General features: G+C 42.0%; 1 protein-coding gene across 1 annotated transcript in view; it reads right to left on the bottom strand.

Moving 5' to 3' along the window:
• The window catches only part of LOC124553860 (poly [ADP-ribose] polymerase tankyrase-1-like), an 82,080-nt gene extending 62,934 nt beyond the window's left edge, over positions 1–19,146 (bottom strand). Inside the window, exon 1 of the mRNA XM_047127853.1 lies at positions 18,979–19,146. Coding sequence (XP_046983809.1) covers positions 18,979–19,066 — 88 coding nt within the window. The 5' untranslated portion in view covers positions 19,067–19,146. The remainder of the gene's footprint in view (positions 1–18,978) is intronic.
• Positions 19,147–19,469: the final 323 nt, after the last annotated feature.

Genomic DNA, 19,469 nt, shown 5'->3' with positions numbered 1-19,469 from the left:
GGCTGCAATATATGCGAACGTCAGCCTCACCCAGTAGGACACATAAGTAAGGAACGGAAAAATAAGCTGCATGGTTTACTGGAATCGCCACGAAGAAAAACTAATAATTTTAGGAGGAAAGCCATCGTTATAGACAGTTTCAAAATCACGCAAAACCTTTGATGCTTATGGAACACTAAATCTGTATCTCGATCACTATTCGCCTGAGTCTAAGACATATTGCTTAAAGCAAGTGCGCAATAGCTATTCCAAACCCTGCTGAAATTTCATTCGAAACATGTACACCGATTCTGGACTTCTGGGCAAAAATCTTGACATTCGAGGTGCGTTCACATATTCATTTTTATTTTTTGGTAAGAACTTCATTTGTTAATCTACAGCAATGTTATCCTCTTCAAAATATTCCCCAATACGTACTATACAGTTATGCCAGTGCTTTTTCCAATTTCCAAAACACTTCAGCAGCTCTTTCTTCGGGACAGTTTATACGTCTCTTAACTGTGCATTTTTATTCTCATCCATGCTTGTAAAACCGCTGTCCTTTAAGGCCTGCTTTGAAATGTTTATACCACTTGTCTGCCCTTGGTTTACTCATAACAGTCTCACGAACAGCAATATTTATCATTTCTAAAAGTTTGATACACTTTATTCCATTCTTATAACCAAATTTAATACAGATTCTCTAATTAATTTTTATACAAAACAAATAATGGTTGATGCTACCAAAACACATGTAACCTTTCTGACAGCTGACAACACAGTAAATACCCAGTATGCTTAACATTGTAAACATACTTTTGAGGCATGTTTACAAAGACAGTGACGAAAAAGTAGTGCAAGTCGGACTAATACAACACAGAAAATCATAAATTTCTGCTTATTTTTTAAATACTCTTGGTGTTGCAAGAACTGTTAAGTTTCAATGCAGCTCTTCAAAGAAAACTTCTACCTATTAATAGAAACACAAAATAATAACAAGCCTTTAATTCTACAGATTGATTGCATTATATGGGATTCGTTTTACGAATAGCAACAGCGGAACATACATTCACATGAACAGCCATTCGGTTCTATGTTTGTAGTCTAATAGTGACTTCCGTTCTTATGTAAATAATATTTACTCTATAATGTTGTGTTTCGGAAGAAGCTATCTTTTTTTGTATTCCTTATGGTCTTAATGCATTTGTATAAAAATGACCGCAGCCGAGACGTAATTCTGTACACGGCGTCGCCACAGATTTAAAGCGCGCGCAACAGCACGGCCGGTACTACGTTGTGAAACAGCCTGTAGAAGCGCCCTGTGACGTAGCTGGATTGTCAGAGTGGGGACTCACTCGCTCGCTCTTCAGTTTACCGACAGACTATATCTGGAACGCCGTTTGGTTGAATTTAATCGAATGTAGTACTGGAACAATTGTCGACATTTTAACATCTGATTTGCAGCTTTTTCACCGATCATCAATCGATGTGAATAGTAATTCGTAGCTCTAATTTCCTTATTTGTTTCCTTAGCACTCCCTGAATTTCTTAGTTTCATGTTGTGAAGACATCCATGTTCTCTTCATCAAAATACAGTCCGATACTGCAGTCCTTCGTATGAGAGATGAGACTTGGATACTCGATGAACATCGCCATATCTACGAAGAAGAATTACATCAAGTTAGTTAAATTCTTTGCCAACATGCGAGTTTAACTCTGCGCCGGCTGTAACTGTCATCATTTCATTAATTGTGGGAGTTTAGTCTTCTGTTTCGCGTTGGCTGACAGGTTTTCCGCCAGCTCTAGCTACAACTTTGTACGCATCAGCAGGCATTTATTCAAGGCCAGATGTGAACTATAGTTTTCATTCGTTTCTAGATCGAATAAAATTTGGAATGCAGTGAAAATTTCTCCTTTAGCACCTATACTGAACTGAACGTTAACCAACATATTCATGAGTGTTTGCCATGAAGTAAATTCTAAATAATTAGTATCTTTAATTGTCTACGCTAGTAGAGATCCTGTAAGATGACATATTTTCCCTTGTACTATGAATATTGTGATAGAAGTTTCACACATGATACATGTTGCACCGGGTAATGTCATTTGGAAACGTGAGTTGTACTAATGTTTCTATAAAGTCAGGCGTAGAAACTATTATGGCATTCAGTTGATGACCCTCTAGTGCCCCTAAGTTGTTTTACTTCATCCCATGAATGGCTGCATGTGGGTATGTTAAAATAACCCGAGTGACCATTTCTGCAAAAACAAATAATCGATAGGTTTATGTCACCTGGTACTAACGTTGATAATGTTGAGGATGATGAATGTAATTTCGTCTACTTCTCTTATCCACCTGCTCAGTGCATTGCTGGTCTATCATTTTAGAGGGCACTACAAGTTTAATTATCAGTTTTTACAATAACCACATCTGTGTGATGCCTCAAATCATAATTAGCGCCCCAGTGTAATGCACCAAGATATAGATCGGTATGCAGTGCTCGTCTGAATCGAAAAGCGCGTAGTCGATCGCTTTCCAGTCTTACTTCACGTTGCTCGTTTGTTTCTGCGGTTCGTGATGCCTTTTTCTTCCGTGCTAGAGGTCTACATTGACCAACAGCTCGTTGTAAAGATGGCGTAACTGATTTAAAGGAGGAAGGGAGCAAATTGGGGCGCAAACCCGAAGAGATCTCGGTCATTAGAGACGGAGCACACGGTCGGAATGTTTCAATCCGCAGTTCCTTTTCAAAGGAACCTCTCCAGTATTTTCTTAGAGCGTCAAGGTAATCACGAAAACTGAAATCTGGATGCACAGATTCGAAATCTTCATATTCCCTAATAAGAAAACAATTTGGTAACGACTGCATCATCTGGACCGCTTGATAGCGAAAGTATTACTTCGTGGCAACTATTACAATTAGTTTGTAAAAAGAACAGAAAATTGTGTCGGTTGTGTTATGTCGAGTTGCAGTCTGAAGTTTATAATTAACACCACTTATAACGTCACACACGAACTGAAATGTCATTATCTGTGTTTAACTCACTTCACATACTTCATACACACTGAAACGCATGAACTGCAGCTGAAGAATGTGACACACACAAATATGTTAAAAGGCCACGCGCACCACCTATTCGAAAATAAAATTAGGGTACATGTCTATGGTAACGCCTCAATGTTGACGCACCTGTAGACACGGATTGCGTTTTCGCCTGCCACCACTTGCATTCAGTTGAAAGTTGGCAGCTACCGAGATGCCTCTCAGTTACATTCCCAACGTGTGTTAACGGCTGCTAAAATGTTTGCTTAATTTTTTTCATTAATTGCTCAGGTTTTTTTCTTGGCGTGTTTTTTTCTCGACACTTCCAGTTTCTAGATTTTTCTTCAACAACTTTAGTACAATCCAGAAATCTCCGTTTGTTGACACACAACAAATCAGCAATGTTTAATCGCAAATGATCGAGTAGTATAGAATAGAAGGAGGGACAAATAAAGAAACATTTATATATATATTACAGTTCTTGTGTTGCGTTTTCTTGTTTTGTAATATGTGCCACCGAAGCAGTTGACGAATATGCGCATCAATCAGGTTACGTAAAGCTGAACCGCCGTTTTCGGGTATGGAAAGCTACTTGGATGAATAGCCACATTTGTGCACCACGTCTCCTATGATCTCGTCCCTCCAATTGCGTATTACGAAAGTGCTTGGCCATTGCCATTCTGTCAGATTTATGATTGCATCCGCTGCTCATTTTTAAGGTGTTTTGGCGTGATGGAATACATCAGCCACTAATATGTCGAACATTGCACAGTTCGAACCACATTAAGCTACCACATGCGACAACAGCAAAAGAGTTCTACGTAGTTGCAGAAATTACTGGTTCTCGACGGACTTGAAGGTATCTTCCCCATTCTTCCTTCTCTATCAGTGTGGTAACCACAGTCCACAATCTTTCTTACAGACGTTTAGCAATCCCGCCAGCTTATTCAAAGGAATTGTGCAGAGAGTTTGCAAGACAAACTCTTCAGGTAGAGAGGTTTGAGAGTCTCTAGGAACTTTATTCTGCCGCGATTGGCAACAAAACGCAACAAAATATGCTTTATTGTTGCGAACCGACTGAACGATCTAAGGGAGCTTCGCCTTTTCGTGCTACTTGGAAGCGAACGCATGGGCAGTCGGTCGACGCAGGTAACTTGGTCGGGCGTTAGGAATTGAGATATCTCCTCTAGACAGGGAGAAGTTGCTAAGACGGGCCTTGAGCTCATTATACGTAATAAAGTGATTATGGAGAAACAATACAGCACGTAGAATTTCATCTGGAGTTAGCGGCAGTATGGATCCATGTCATTAAGCATTTCATATTTTCGGGAGATGTCGGGGTTTCATCACAGACGTTTCGCTCTAATTTTTGCCACAGATAAGTCTATAGAAGTTCGGTGGGTGCGCAGGCCAATTTGCGTTTCCTGAGCTACCGTTCCGATGCTCTCCAAATATTCTCTTAGGAACGTGTGTCATTATTCACTGATGAGCTAAAGAAACCTGTCATAGGCATGCGTATTCAAACACAGAGACATGCAAACAGGCAGAACACGGCACTGCGATCGGCAGCGCCTATATAAGACAACAAGTGTCTGTCGCAGTTGTTGGATCGGTTACTGATGGTACAATGGCAGGTTATCAAGATTTAAGTGAGTTTGAACGTGGTGTTACACTCGGTGCACGACCGACTGCACGACTCGACATTAGTCGAGTCCCTGATATGTCGTCTCGTGGCACTTCTGCGTGCTCATGGGGGCCCTACACGATGATGGGCACGTGTACGAGTCTCTTTGGCTCTTCAGTGTGCGTCCACAATGGGAGGGACATCTGTCGTGTTGGTACCACACTGATTGCCTTGTTTTCAGTAGAATGTGTTCCAGTATTTGTGGGCAGCAGCTTATCAACTTAGTTGAGTGTAGTTAGACGCAAATGAGTAAAACGTAGGTCTTGAGAAACACCCATCAAACGTTAATGTAGCAAGAGGGCAGTTTACTTGTTTTTTTGAGTTAGCGTGGAAGTTCAACTGACGATTAGTACACATTGCAAAGATTGGCTTGCCCATGGTTTAAAACGATGTTTATCTTTTAACACAATTTAGCGTAGGTACGCCAGATCACTTTGCACTTTCCGTAGATGATGTTCAGAGAACTGTAACCAATCTGTTGCCATGAAGTTGTTGATGAAGAGGATGAAATGCGATTGAATGTTGAATTGTCAGAACACTTGTTCATGTTAGTGACATGGTGAATGGGCATGGATACAAAATCATCCACGTACTGAAAAACTTTGGCGTTGGGGATAAGTGGTCTTCAGGTGGGTGACATGAAGGGTGTATGGTAAGGGACTCAGTATCGCATCTTGTGGAATGCCACAAGACATCACGAGAGGCCCATATGACACTTCTTTCTGGTCACTGATGTAAACGGTACGACAGGCTAGTAAATCATAGATAAATCGTAAGAGTGCGAGGTGCAGCAGTAGTACAATCATAAGCTCCTGAAAAATCAAGAAATTAAGCCATAAGGTACTTGAAAGTCAGAAAGATTTTTTTCAGCGTCCATTGCACGGGATGTGAAGTTGTTAAAAATACCTCTACCCTTAGAAAATCCGTATTGCGTCTGGGGGAGCATTTCCTGGTTTTTTTACCACCATTCTAATCTGATAAAATACCTTACATGCTGTGACTTCTCGCTGGGGAACGAGGGAAATGGTGCATCCATTGCTGCACAGTACCATGACCCATCCGCCTTCAGGAGGAGCCGTTTCAGACGTGACCTGTTGACCGTTACAGGGATCTGTGTGAACACTGATACAATTATAGTGTCGTGTCTCGATCCCACGGGATGAGAATAGCAGTCCGTGCAAGAAACGAAGGAATAGGAAACAAGGTAGGCGGCTGAGGGTCGCTGACCCAGTAACAGGAGTAATGTAGTCGAATCGTCACTGAGAACGACAAGATTGAACTCCTCAAGCATCTTCATAATCTCGGCACCCAGCTTATCATGCAACACGCAGGCCCAAAATGTGTTGCGCTCGTTAAAATCGTCACAGAGTAGGAAAGGAGGTTCCAGCTGCTGTGCAATGCATATGACTCGTCGGTGGAAATATACGACAGCAGACAGCCACAATGGTGATTCGACCAACTGGAGACGAGAACCTGACCGCTACCGCTTGAAAGCTGCGGTAGCGTCGTGGTACATCAGTACCGGTGTGTGGCACAGCACACCACTGATGAAGAGCGCAACTCCTCCTCGGTCTCCCTCTCAGTCTTTTCAGTATACCTGATATCCCCAAAGGGGCTGCAGTGTCAGGTTGAGAACTTGTATCAGAGATGGTTGCCAGTGCTGTTTTCCACGTCCAAAGGTCTTGTGTGAGTACATCCTCGTTGGTGAGCGCAGATAGCGCATTCCATTGTTGTACCCTAAATCCTGTCATAGCCGCTAGTAGTTGGGAGGGGCGTTAATCATTGTCAATTATTCAAAATGATAGTCACAATCGCATTATTTATTTTGCCGCCAACCGGTTTCGACCCGGTTGGCGGCAAGCAACCAAATGGTGTAAATTGCCCTGAAGATGACCCCAAAGCGAGTTGAAACCGGTTGGAGGCATAATAAATAATGTGATTGTGACTGTCATTTTGAATAATTGATTATAAGTAAATTAATCGCTGTTTATCTCCATACACATATGTTGTCTAAGAATTGTCATATGGGACGTATTTGTAAAGTGGCAGGTGGCTGTCTCTTTCCAACTGGGATGCCAGTGGCGGTGGTGACGGTCTTGTGGAATAGTTTTTTTTTAGCGATGGGCGGTTATGCCGCAAACCTTGGAGTTAGTGGCGGAATATCCGGGCATATTAGTGAAGTGGGAGGCTGCCGTACACGATCTGAGTGCGTGTACTGTGAGCTACCAGTTACCCTTCCCGACGTGGCGTAGGCCCTTGTACGTTATAGCTCTTGTTGATGGAGAGATACCACACATAGCCCACCTGAAACTGAGCGCTGACCAGAGCATTTTAAGCAAGGTGGAACCGTCGCCTTGTACGAATCGCCACACCTGCTGATGCACTGGTTCGCCAGTGACGAAAACGTCAGAAATTTCTACACGATTATAGAGGCAACCTAAGCTTCATAACACTACCGGTTCTTTCTCAATTAGTAATATACCCTAATGTTCGTCCTGACAAAGGATTTTAATTTGACCGTGACTGTGTCTAATGGTCAAGGTATGGGACTATTTTCGTTTCTCTAAGCAATCCTATTGAAAGGAGGCAATAACAGAATAAACGAGACTATAATCCCGTGCTACGGTGGCAGGTTCGAATCCTGCCTCGGGCATGGATGTGTGTGATGTCCTTAGGTTAGTTAGGTTTAAGTAGTTCTAAGTTCTAGGGGACTGATGACCACAGCTGTTAAGTCCCATAGTGCTCAGAGCCATTTGAACCATTTGAACCTAGAATCCCGGTTTTATTAATAATAAAGTAAATTGCGATAACACGCAAGGAAACGGTCGCCAGCCTAATTAGGAAAAGTGGTATCAAGAGCGAGCATTGTTGATAAAGGGAGTTAACTATTGGGATCGACTTTACTTGGTACTGAAATTATGTTTTGGAAATAAGACACCAAGCAGTAGCTCAATTTATCAAGCAATGTAACAGAAGTTTTGCTTGAACAACACAATGGCTCTCAGTATTATGGGACTTAACATCTGAGGTCATCAGTCCCCTAGACTTAGAACCATTTAAACCTAACTAACCTCATCCATGCCGGAGGCAGAATTCGGGCTGCTCCGCTCTGAAGCGCCTAGAACCGCTCGGCCACAACGATCGGCTGGTATAGTGATTTCGGAGCGGAAATAAGATATTACTGAACAATGTATAAATGTAGTGAGCGAGTACTGACGCTACGTTTGTAAATCTGATGTTCACATCCTTATCCCTTGCCGTATTAGTGGTGTAAACGTAGTGTTAAGCATTACCTAAACCACAATTTTTTTATTGTTTCATGATAGAAAATAGGCACCAAAAGGAACAGAAGTCACGGACATTTATCCACATGGATGAACATTTAACATAATGAGACTCCAGCTTCTTAATGTCCTTGTGTTGCCCACGTAACTGTAGCGGGACTTTGGATTTCGCTGCGCTACACTCGTTCCCTCAGACATAAATTATACCGTCGCAGCGGTATGAGCGCTCGCCGGCAGAGAAAATACTAAAATTGTAACTCTTTTTTTGGTTTCTATCCGTCTATTGTCTCTCGAGCGCAGAAGCTTAATGCAGATGTAAAAAACTTATTAGCTAGTCTTGATCTGATTTTAATGTGTAGACATATTGAGACAGTTATGAAATTCGGAGGATGGAAGTAGCAAAGTAAATTAAATTGCATTCAGTATCAAGATGATTTTAATTGGCATCAATTAGTGATTCCTGGACGATTGCAAGATTTCGGAGCAGACTTTTCACGCAGAAATAAAGTAGGAGTTTTTTGAAGACCTGGAAGCTGCACGAAAGAAGTCATGTTAACATGGTGAAAGATGAACTCTTATCTATGCCATTTCCTCCTGTCAGTTACATTTAGTTATTCTCTGTTCTTTTGCAATAATTTTTGTAGTGGAAATTGGTTGATCTTTTGCTCAAAAACGCCACAGGGACCCACCCAACAATAGCTTTTCCGAATCACGAAGTCCGATAGCTTTTTCTCTAATACGCTGTCCGATTTGCATTTCATTCTTTCCCTTTTTCACGGTCATTTGCGATTTTAGAACCCTCTTTTTATTCACCATTCCTTCCCACATTTTCAACCTTTTCTTTTCTTCTCTTCTTTTTCTTCTTTTGTATTAACCACTACAACTGGCGACCGTGACAGGACAGATTGTCTTGTAACGCCAGACAATCGTCAAATCGATAAGTTTTGCGAGCCGCACGCTCACGGTGTGCGAGAGGTCGTACTCTGTGACGAAGCGGGAGGCTCTTGCCATTATTTGGGCATTCCGTAAGTTTCGCTACTTTCTTTGGGGTAAACATACTCGCATATACACAGACCATCAAGCCCTTTCTTTCTTGCTATCATGCAAATTGGTTCATTCACGACTCACCCGGTGGTGCCTTTCACTCCAAGAATACAGCTTCGAAATTATTTACATTAAAGGTGAATCAAATGTAGTAGCCGTTTGCCGCAAGGCACACAAAATTTTTCGATTTTCAACCTTTTCCTTTCTTTTCTTCTCTTCTTTTTCTTCTTTTGTGTTAACCACTACATAACCATGTCAAGATGCAGTGAGACCAGACCACAAATTACCATCGTCAACCCACGGCGTTGAACGTCAATGTGTTTTGTATTCGTGCGCAACATGCAAATTTGTTAGTGTAAATATAAGCGATAAGGAAATACCACGCAATTCACACAAGAAAACTCTACAAAAGAGACAAAACCCCTGAACTAACTAAAACATCATACAAATATACAGACAATAATTAGTGTATAAGCAATCCACCTTTGATTTTAATGTTAGGTTAGAAGTCTCTCTCTTTTCAGCAGGACTGAATTTATTAATTAATATGGAAGCTAGATCAAAGTGTTGAACAGTTACTTTTCAAGAGTGAAGGTCACCGCCTGTGCATAGACAGAGGAACTCAAATAACTGTGGCACTGACCACAGTGAACTGAAGCATAATAGTGCGAAAACAATGGACTTTAAGTTCAAAGCATAAACACTTCTACGCACTTATTTGATAAATATTGTGGATATTATGATATATGTGTTATGTTAATTAATTTGAGAGTGCGATTTTGACAATTTAGATGAATGCATGTACTGTGTGCAACTACATCACTGGAATTACGCATGGATCACGAGAATCCTGTAGTTCTCATTCTCCACATGGGAGACGATGTGATGTATTTTCACACTGCCACATCTCGTCACAGAAAACACTGATCTGAGTAATGAAAGAGGCCAAGAGCCATTTATGTACCAATGTACAAATGAATCCAGTACCACTGACGCGCCTAAGAAACTATAGACTTACTCAGCGCGCATGTAAAAACATCGATATTAAAGACAGACTCTGAAGACAGTTGAATAGTAAAAAAATCAAGCGCGCAAACCATCGACCACTGCCGAACGATATCAGTCTCTTTTTATATCCTGTATAATATGGACGCACCATTACATAGGGGTCGTTATTAGAATTGTCATTTGTTAAACCCTACAGATAAATACTGTCATTTTGTTGCATGTGGGACTAGCATGTGTGAAAAACGCAGATTGGTTAATGAATGGACATTTCTACGTGATTTGTGAACTTTTCAAACCACTCAAGTTCTGTCATTGTTATTGACGTAATTGTTAACATGTTATATGTACGTTAAGTCCAAGCTCGTAATTATAGTGTCAATTACCCTAAATTTGTGTTTGCTTAATCATTTACTTTCTATGTGTCAAGTTTTCTTTTTACAGAGCCAACCGTGTCCGACGTGTCATTGCGCGGACAGAACAGTCGAGGCCGACGTTAACATACTGCTTATATTCCCCCCTTGTAATATTCCTCAAACTCAGTTTTAGACTGGCCCTTAGGTACATTTTCAGTGCGAGTGACGTCCGGGACTTTCTTAGCAAACTTCACTTCTCCTACTGAACATTGCTCGCACGAAGCCTCACTGTTCCACAACACATAGCCAATGAGGAAGTACGAATAGAACTGGAGAGAAAAGAAACTGGTGGTACAACCTAGTTACAAGAAGGGATCAGTTGATAGGACACACGCTGAGACATCAGGACATCACGAATTTAGTACTGGAGGGAAGCGCGATGAGGGGGAGGGTGGGGGGCGGGGATTAAAGACATTCAGGGAGATCAAGTAATGAATACAGTAAACAGGTTGAGAGGGATGTAGGTTGCAGCAGTTACTTGGAGACGAAGAGGCCCGCACAGCATAGAGTATCGTGGTGAGCTGCGTGAAATCAGTCTTTGTACTGAAGACCATAATAACAACAACCTTACTATTATTTCAGTATTCAAATAGCATTTGCTTCTTTATACTATTTATCACAAATGGGATATATGGTGCCTGGATGTAATATAATTTCAATAGTTGTATACAGTTGCTTATTATAGCACACAAATATTAGAAAACTAGCACGCGCACATCACTAATGCTGTAATTGTTATACGAAACTTAAATTTGCTTCAGCTGTTAGCATGAGGACTCTGAGACTAGTCCATCAGTAGACTCAGCTGAAGGCTGAACATTTTAGTCATAACACGATATGAGATACACTATTAACTATGTATACATGACATCATAAACACTTTAACTTCAGACCTGCACAATCATCATTAAGCTTGCCCTTCAATCCTAACCAGTCACTGTTATGAATTTAGTTTTTACAGATAACTGTTACACTGTACTAAGATTTTAAGACGAACAATCTTTAAGTTCGATACTTGAAATCAATTCTTGGCAATTACACTTTAATAAAAAACCAACTATCCTTGTACGAAAAAAACGTGGAGTACGTCAAAACTTGGCCTGACTGAATACTTATAGTGTCAACTACTCCACACAAATTACTGTTTTTTTTTGTTTTTTTTATGGGAGGTAATTAATTTTCAGTTCAATGCTGGGATTATTGCAGCACTTGGAATAGGACCTTGTTTAAGTAAATGATTGCACATAAAATAGGAGTGCCCAACCCATTGTTTAGGGAACAAAAACTTATTATTCATTAATAGAACAGATAAGTGGTCTATGCAATTAGTCAGTACTCAAATGATTCTGTGGGATGCAGGTGGTGGCAGTGTCGATCTCATGTGGCTATTCAAAAAATGTGCCAAAAATATCCATGGCTCTAGCTGTATATTCTCTTCTTGGTACGGTATTTCAGTGCTAAACAGTAAATACCTTGAAAAATGAGCCTACGTTTTTCGACACCCGAGGCTACATAAAATAATTTTGCCGCTCTTCTTGCGTCGTTCAGTTCACAAGGTGTGATCACTTTGCGTGCTAGCCACCAATTTACTGTACGTGCAAAGGAGCCTTTCTTTCAAGTTTCAGACGATTACACACCTACTTCCCACTTGCATGAACCAGTGTTTCAACTGAAGTTCTAACGTTTCAATTCTTTCACAGACTATTAATTTTAGAATTACATCAAATTCGAGTAGCAATACACTTACGTTGTACACACTAATTTCTCTGCATTAAAGCAACACGCTGAGTCCTCCCTAACAAATAAATCCTTAGTTAAGTCACAAATTTCGCATCATACCCCATATAATCATACTTTTAGTAATAAGTGTGGTTATGGCAGTGAGTCAAATGATTTTATCGAAAATCGAAATTACTGCATTTACCTTACTGCCTTGATTATAGCTTTAAGGATGTCATGAAGGAAATGTGGCATGTGACAGTTTTCTAAATCCATACTGATTGGCAATGAGGTCCTTCTATTCAAGGAACCTCATTACGTTTGAGCTGAGAATATGATGAAGAACCCTATAAGAAATGGATGGCAAGGATATTGCACGGTAGTTTTGTGAATGACTCCTGCTGCTCTTCTACTAGATGGGTGTCTCCTCGAACTTCTTCCAATTACGGGGCACTGTTATTTGTACTGGAGATTTACAATAGATTTTGGTTAAGAGAGAGGCTAAATCAGACGCAAATTCGGTGTATGATCTGACAGAGATTCCATCGGGCTTGGAGCCTTGTTAAATCTCAGCTGTTTCTCAACACTAATGACACTAATGGTACATCTATATCTGTCATCGTCACAAATTAGAGCAATACCCCACAATACCACATCTAAAGAAACATTTCGGGATACTAATTCAAAGTTTCTGATTTTGCTTTGCTATGCTTAATTGCTGTCATTACCTGATCTGCGAGTGTCTGAACACTACATTTTGTACCAGCTTTACACAATACTGGCATTTCCTTGGTTTTGTGAGAGATCCTTCCTATTCTGCTACAGTAGTCTTAGTAGGAGTGAAATTACGAAAAATCCAGGATGGAATGTGACAATATTACGAAAAGGAAAGTTGCAACTCACCACTGAGACGAAATGCTGAGTTGCAGATAGGCACAACAAAAAAGTCTCAGAGTTAAAGCTTTTGGCCAATGACGCCTTCGTCAACCGTAGACACGCACACACACACACACACACACACACACACACACACACACGCACGCAACTCACACACATGACTGAAGTCTCAGGCAACTGAAACCACATTGTGAGCAGCAGCACGAGTGCATGGTGGGAGTGGCGACTGTGTGTGGGGAGAGGAGGAGACTGTGGCAGGGAGGGGAGCGACGGTATGGTGGGGTGGTGGACAGTGAAGTGCTACAGGTTAGACAGAGGGCAGCGGAAAGGTGAGGAGGGAGGGGAAGTAGCAGAAACGCAGAGAAATAGAAGGACTGGGGGTGGTGGTGGAATGACGGCTGTGTAGTGCTGGGATGGGAACAGGGCACCTTACTGGATGCGTGAGGGCAGTGACTATCAAAGGAAGACGCCAGGTGGGTTGTGGGAACCTTTGTCAGTCACTGCCCTCACCCATACAGCTCCTACCCTATTCCCATTCCATCACAACATAACCGTCATTCCACCACCAAAGACAGTCTTTCTATTTCCCTCCTTTTCTGCTACTTCCCTCCCCCTCCCCACCATTCCCATTCCCACCATCTAACAGGCAGCACTTCACTGTCCGCCGCCCACACATACTACCCCTACCCCTCCCCACCCCAACCTCCTCTTCACCCCCACCCTGTCGCCACTCCCATCATGCAGTGTGGTTTCAATTACCTGGGAGTGCAGTCGTGTGTGTGAGTTTCGTTTGCGTGAGTACGTGTGTGTGTGTGTGTGTGCTTGTTGTCTATTGTTGACTGCAGCCTTAATGACCGAAAGCTTTAATTATGAGTCCTTTTGTTGAGCCTATCTGCGACTCGGTAATCTTAGTAGGTTAGACGAAATTCTCTTTCATTAGCCAAATACATCTCATTTACATCTTCCTACATGTAGCCCCACGTTTTGCCTAGCATTTATTGACCAGTTGTCTCTTTTTCTTTAGATGTTTCTTTAAAATGACTGCAGACTCTGGAGTGTCCCTCTTATCATGAACTGCTCTACATATGTACAAAGTGCACAGTTGACTGTTCTTATAAACCTGAACCGCAATTCTTCTACATGTTTTTCTCCAGAGCTAAATATTTCGAGTTTTGTATTGAAATAGGTCACAACTGCTTCTGTATCTGGTTTGCTGAACATATATGTATTCTGCTACATGTTTTAGTTGCCATTTGTACGTTGTAAATCATTGTTGCTTCATGGTCATTGATACTAGTTTCTGTGTGAGCTTCCTCAAAGAGTTATGGTCATTTTGAAACTATCAGTTGCAATATCACTAGTGGGCTCCCAAACAGCCTGTTTTAGGTAATTCTCAGACAACTCATTTAGAGGTGTTTCACCAGACGTCTTGTCACCCCCACCTCTTACTAAACTGTCATTTTCTCAGTCGATTGTTGCACAATTAACATCAACTTCAACAATTAGAGTGTGACTTGGAAACTTATGTAACAGTGCTTCGGTTTTCTCTATAATATTTTGTTGCATCTGGAGTAGATCTAGAAGTTGACATAGGGACCTGTTTCCAAATTAATGCCCACCAATGATACTGAATCTTTTCCAGACAGCCTCACACGCAGTTTATGTTTCTGTTTTGGTTGGTACACTTTGTTTGTGACCTGGGACAAATGCCCTACTATCTCCATGTATATTTTCGATACACGCTGTAATTTTTATCAGTATGTCACTGTTGTCAGTTCCGCGTTTCCACCAGCCTTCTGTACCGGGTATTATGTGAGCTCTACTGGGCCTGCTTCAAACCCTGGCACGTCGTTATCGGTGATTCAGAAGTTGATCACTTGAACTGTAATACTCTCGCCAGTATGTAACTCTTCTTTGGAACTATTACTGACACTTTCAGGTCCCTGTCGTTATCAGGACTGGATGAAGAGTAGTCTAATCTGAAAACCGTTGTGTCCACTCCAAACCCAAACAGCTACCTGAGCAGCAGCCTCTGATGTGTACCAAACACCTGACCCATTTACGGTGTCTACTCAACCCCTTGACGCAGGTCCAAGACATTTCAGGCTGCTTTGTCAGAGAACCTTCGAACTCTGAGTCAGTAGTTACATTCGATTCAGAACGTGGGGGGCACGACCAGTTTTGCACTGCAGCAAGTTGTCTCACTGAAGTTAGATGAGTGAGACCACCACTATCAACCTGCTCTGACAGTTGAATGATCCAAGTGTGGCGGAAGAGCGCGGTCAGCTGCCGGTTGCACCACGTTCCCTCAGCAATTGAGGGAATGGCCTCTTCAGCAGGCTGAATAAGGCTTCCAGCCATAGACAGTGAGTACACTTAGTCTTCCCTCACATCGTTTCTTGCATTTACCTAACAGATACATTCACTTGCCGTAAATTTGAACTTCCTACTGTTAGGAAGTTGAAGTTAGTCTCACTGACTCAGTTTCGATTTCAGTGGAAGCCTGCACCTCCTATTTGTTGGTTAGGGTGATACGTACCGCATGCTGAGTCCTCCCTGGTCCCTGCTCCACTGTCCATGCAGCCTAGTCCTACCAATGGCAGACCACTCACAGCCAAGTGGATGGGCGGTGACAGATCATGTACTATCTGTAGAAGCTGCTGACAGCCAAGAAGGATGAGCGGTGATAGATCATGAACTTCCTGTGCAAGCTTCTTACAGCCAAGTGGGTGAGTTTTGATGGATCATGTATTCCCTGTAGAAGCTGCCGACAGCCAAGTGGATGATTGGTGATATATCATGTACTTCCTGTACAAGCTTCTTACAGCCAAGTGGATGAGTAGTGACACATTATGTACTTCCTGTAGAAGCTGATGACAGCCAAGTGGATCAGCGGGGACAGATCATGTTCTCCGTGTAGAAGCGACAGCAGGAGATGGTAGTAACTCAGGTATCTGTGGCATATCTGATACATTACTGCTGGTAACTCTCCAGAAACACCCATATACAGCAGCTTCCAGGCGACTGATCTTAACTCATGAACGTCAGCTAACTCTTCCCACGTTCGAGGACGGTGTTCACAGTACGGCTGCAGTGTGGCTGGTGTAATGTTTTTCAGAACAGTAAACAAGTATCATTGAAGTAAGCCTGCAGATCCTTTCTTATGTTCTGGGCCAGTTAAGCTCCAAGTACAGCTAGTTACCGTTAAGATCTGAAGCAGTCCGTTCGCAAATCGATGTTTCCTTTATAGTGCAGTAGCATCTTCTATAAACGCTACTAATCTCGTGAAATTTTTAGAGGTTGTAGTCGAAAACCAAATGAAAATTGTCGTTAGTTTACAGTAAATGCAGACAATTGGGTACATGTTACTTACAACAAGCGCTACAGAAACACTGATTTTATGCGACACACGTACTACACATCACTGGTAACTTAGGAAAATTTTAAAAAATTTACGTCTATTCACTTTGATACACAATTAAAGATTGGATAAATGTTTCTTTGAATGAGGCTGCTACTCCGATAATTTTTATGGAGGATAAATGTTGATCGCAGCTGATTTTGCAGCGCAAAATACGTACCTGATGGTACATAGCGTACGAAAACGGAATATATTACAATTCAAGCAGGATTTAAATACAGTTAACACGAAAAATGTTTAAAATTCATGTGAAGTTTTAGGACGTGACTCTTAGAGAAGAATTTATCTGTCATATCTGATTTTACTTGGACACCAAGGAAATAGAGCAAGTCGGTTGTTACATTTTGAACTTGCGTGTCCAAGATGAACTCTGTAACATCAGTATGTCTCTAAAAAAAATTTACGGTGTGGAACATAACACAGGTAAGTAAACCTTTGCGAAAATTCTACCGATACGTTACACAGACAGATTACTTTTACCGCTGTAAGGGTCTATGGAATATACAAGATGATTTTTTCAACCATGTAAAAACTCTAGTGATTTATCAGTGAGAGAATAAGGAACAAAAAATGTCTGATGGTGCCCAGAAACGCATGATCCGTATGCCAGAGACCATTTATTCAATCATACTTTGTTACAGAAGCTGCAGTGTAATACCATGCAGCTACATTTACAGTATGCATGATATCCTCATAGAGGGTGGTACTGTTTATCGCACATCATGACCTAGGATGCAGGAGGTCGTGAAGGACGTACCCAAAATGATCAGAGACTACAGTTGGAAGAAAATGTAATCAGCAGTGTGGAAGGCGACCGCCATCTCAGTAGCAGGCAGTGGACCGGCCTGTACAGGGTAAGCCAGACGACCGTGTGGGGCATTCTCCATGACGATTGTTACTACCGTTATCATTTACAGTGTGTACAGGGCGTACTAGCGACAGACTTTCCACATAGGGAACAGTTCTGTCACTGATTTGTTCACCAGGCAACCACGATTCCGGGATCTGTGTTATCCATCCTGTTCACAGATGACGGCACCTTTACGTGGAGTGGTATCTTCAACTCTCGTAACAGGCATCTGTGGGATAGTACGCAGAACGCCCATGGTATGGTGACAGCGAATCATCAGCATCGGTGCAGCCGGAATGTGTGGGCCGGGATAATTGTCGGCCGTATTTTGGGACCAGCCTTCCTTCCACATCGCCTAATAGGCCTGAACTATCGGCACTTCTTGCGGGCGTCTTTCTGGAAGAAGTGCTATTGATGATTCTAATGGTTATGTGGCTGCTACACTTTGCCGTTGACGTCCAGACGCATCTCAATGGTGTCTTCCCTGGTTGATGGATTGGAGAAGGTGGTCCAGTTGCGATTTCTGGTTATGGGGCGAGCTCAAGAAGTATCGTGCACACGTAGCCAATTCCAGATGTGGAGACACTGGAGCAGCGTATTCATCCTGCCCTCGACGCTGTTCGTATGCAGCCTGGCCGGTGTGAGCGTGGGAGACAGAGCACTCTACGGCGCGTATACACGCATGGATTGAGGCACATGGAAAGCATTTTCAGTACATACTGTAACTGTCACTGCGTGGTACAGCGACTATTAGACTGCAGTCTTCGTAACAGTGTGTGATTGAATAAATGGTCTCTAGCGTGGAAATCATTCATTTCCGGACGTAAGTTCGTTTGACCTTTCTTGTTCCGCATGCTGTAATCGATCAATCCCTAGAGTTTGTACACTGTGGTAAAAAAACACCCTGTATACGCAACATGATGACCAAATGGCATTCCAACTGGAGCTTTCTACAGTACCAAAGGCAATGATACACTGATACCCAACGATGTTGCGCAGTTCCCTCGCAGTATTCCTATGACTGCCCTGTGACCCAAAGCTCTTACTCCAACAAGTTCACGCCTGTGTGTACCACGGGTGGGTCACGCCCATCTCTGCCAATTATGTTACTTGCATAGCAATAACGTCTGACGTACGTATTGCCTATCATGCAGGAGCAACGAACTGTACTGAATACAAGTTTGTGTGACCTAGGACAAGAGAGATTTCTGACCAATTGATGTATATTTATTTTATATCTTCTCTCGCTGTTCTAAAAGTAGAACCTCGATATATTCAAGTAGGCTATCAGTCTAGTGTGTTTGAATAAGACAAGCAGGGAACAGGTGGCGCAGGCAGCTGCAGGGAAGCTCGCACGCGCTCGCCTCCCCACTGCGCCGGCGAGGACGTTTCAAACCAGAGATAAGGCTACCGTGATTAAATAAACTAGCACCAAAAGTACCACTTGGACCATGAGTAACGGATAAACACTTACCTGAGTTGTCGGCTGTTAAACTATGTCCGGTAACTTCTGTATACGATTCCGGAAAATAAATTCGTAAAGATCTCAGTGCAAAACTTAAACATTTACTTCACAAAAAATTGCTGTCCATTATCATACCCAGCCTCATAGGAATCGAAAAAAAAATTAATTTTTACCTGTAACGGAAACTGGGCGACTGTAGCCACTACATATGACCACCGCCACAAAAATGCGGATGAACCAACAAGCGTTTCTGCGGAACATCACGGAAGGTGGCAGGTGTCGGGCAAAGTAAAAAACTTTTCCCTCAAAATAACTTCACCGAACTTGCAGTCTGCTGAACAACCTGAAATTTTACGAAAAATTGTAATTGCAAAACGCACTTTTCTTTTGCAGCTACCTGTATAGAAAATAAAGAAACGTAAATTAATCTGAATTACACCATTTCACAAGATGGATGCCACTCCTTTGTTCCGAATATACAGGGTGATTCACGAAAGTATGCAAAAGTTTTCATTTGTTATTCTACAAGTAAAACTAAAGAAAAAAGTTCGTGTGAACACAGGTCCGCAAATGTTCATCTGCGGAGTTACGGCTAGTGAGAGATTTGGCCTGAAATTTACCAACTTCGGTAATATGAAGCCATCGCAAAACTGTACGAGGTTAC

This window comes from Schistocerca americana, chromosome 11 (genome assembly GCF_021461395.2).
Source record: "Schistocerca americana isolate TAMUIC-IGC-003095 chromosome 11, iqSchAmer2.1, whole genome shotgun sequence".
Classification (NCBI taxonomy): Eukaryota; Metazoa; Arthropoda; class Insecta; order Orthoptera; family Acrididae; genus Schistocerca; species Schistocerca americana.
This window is presented reverse-complemented; position numbering and strand designations above follow the sequence as displayed.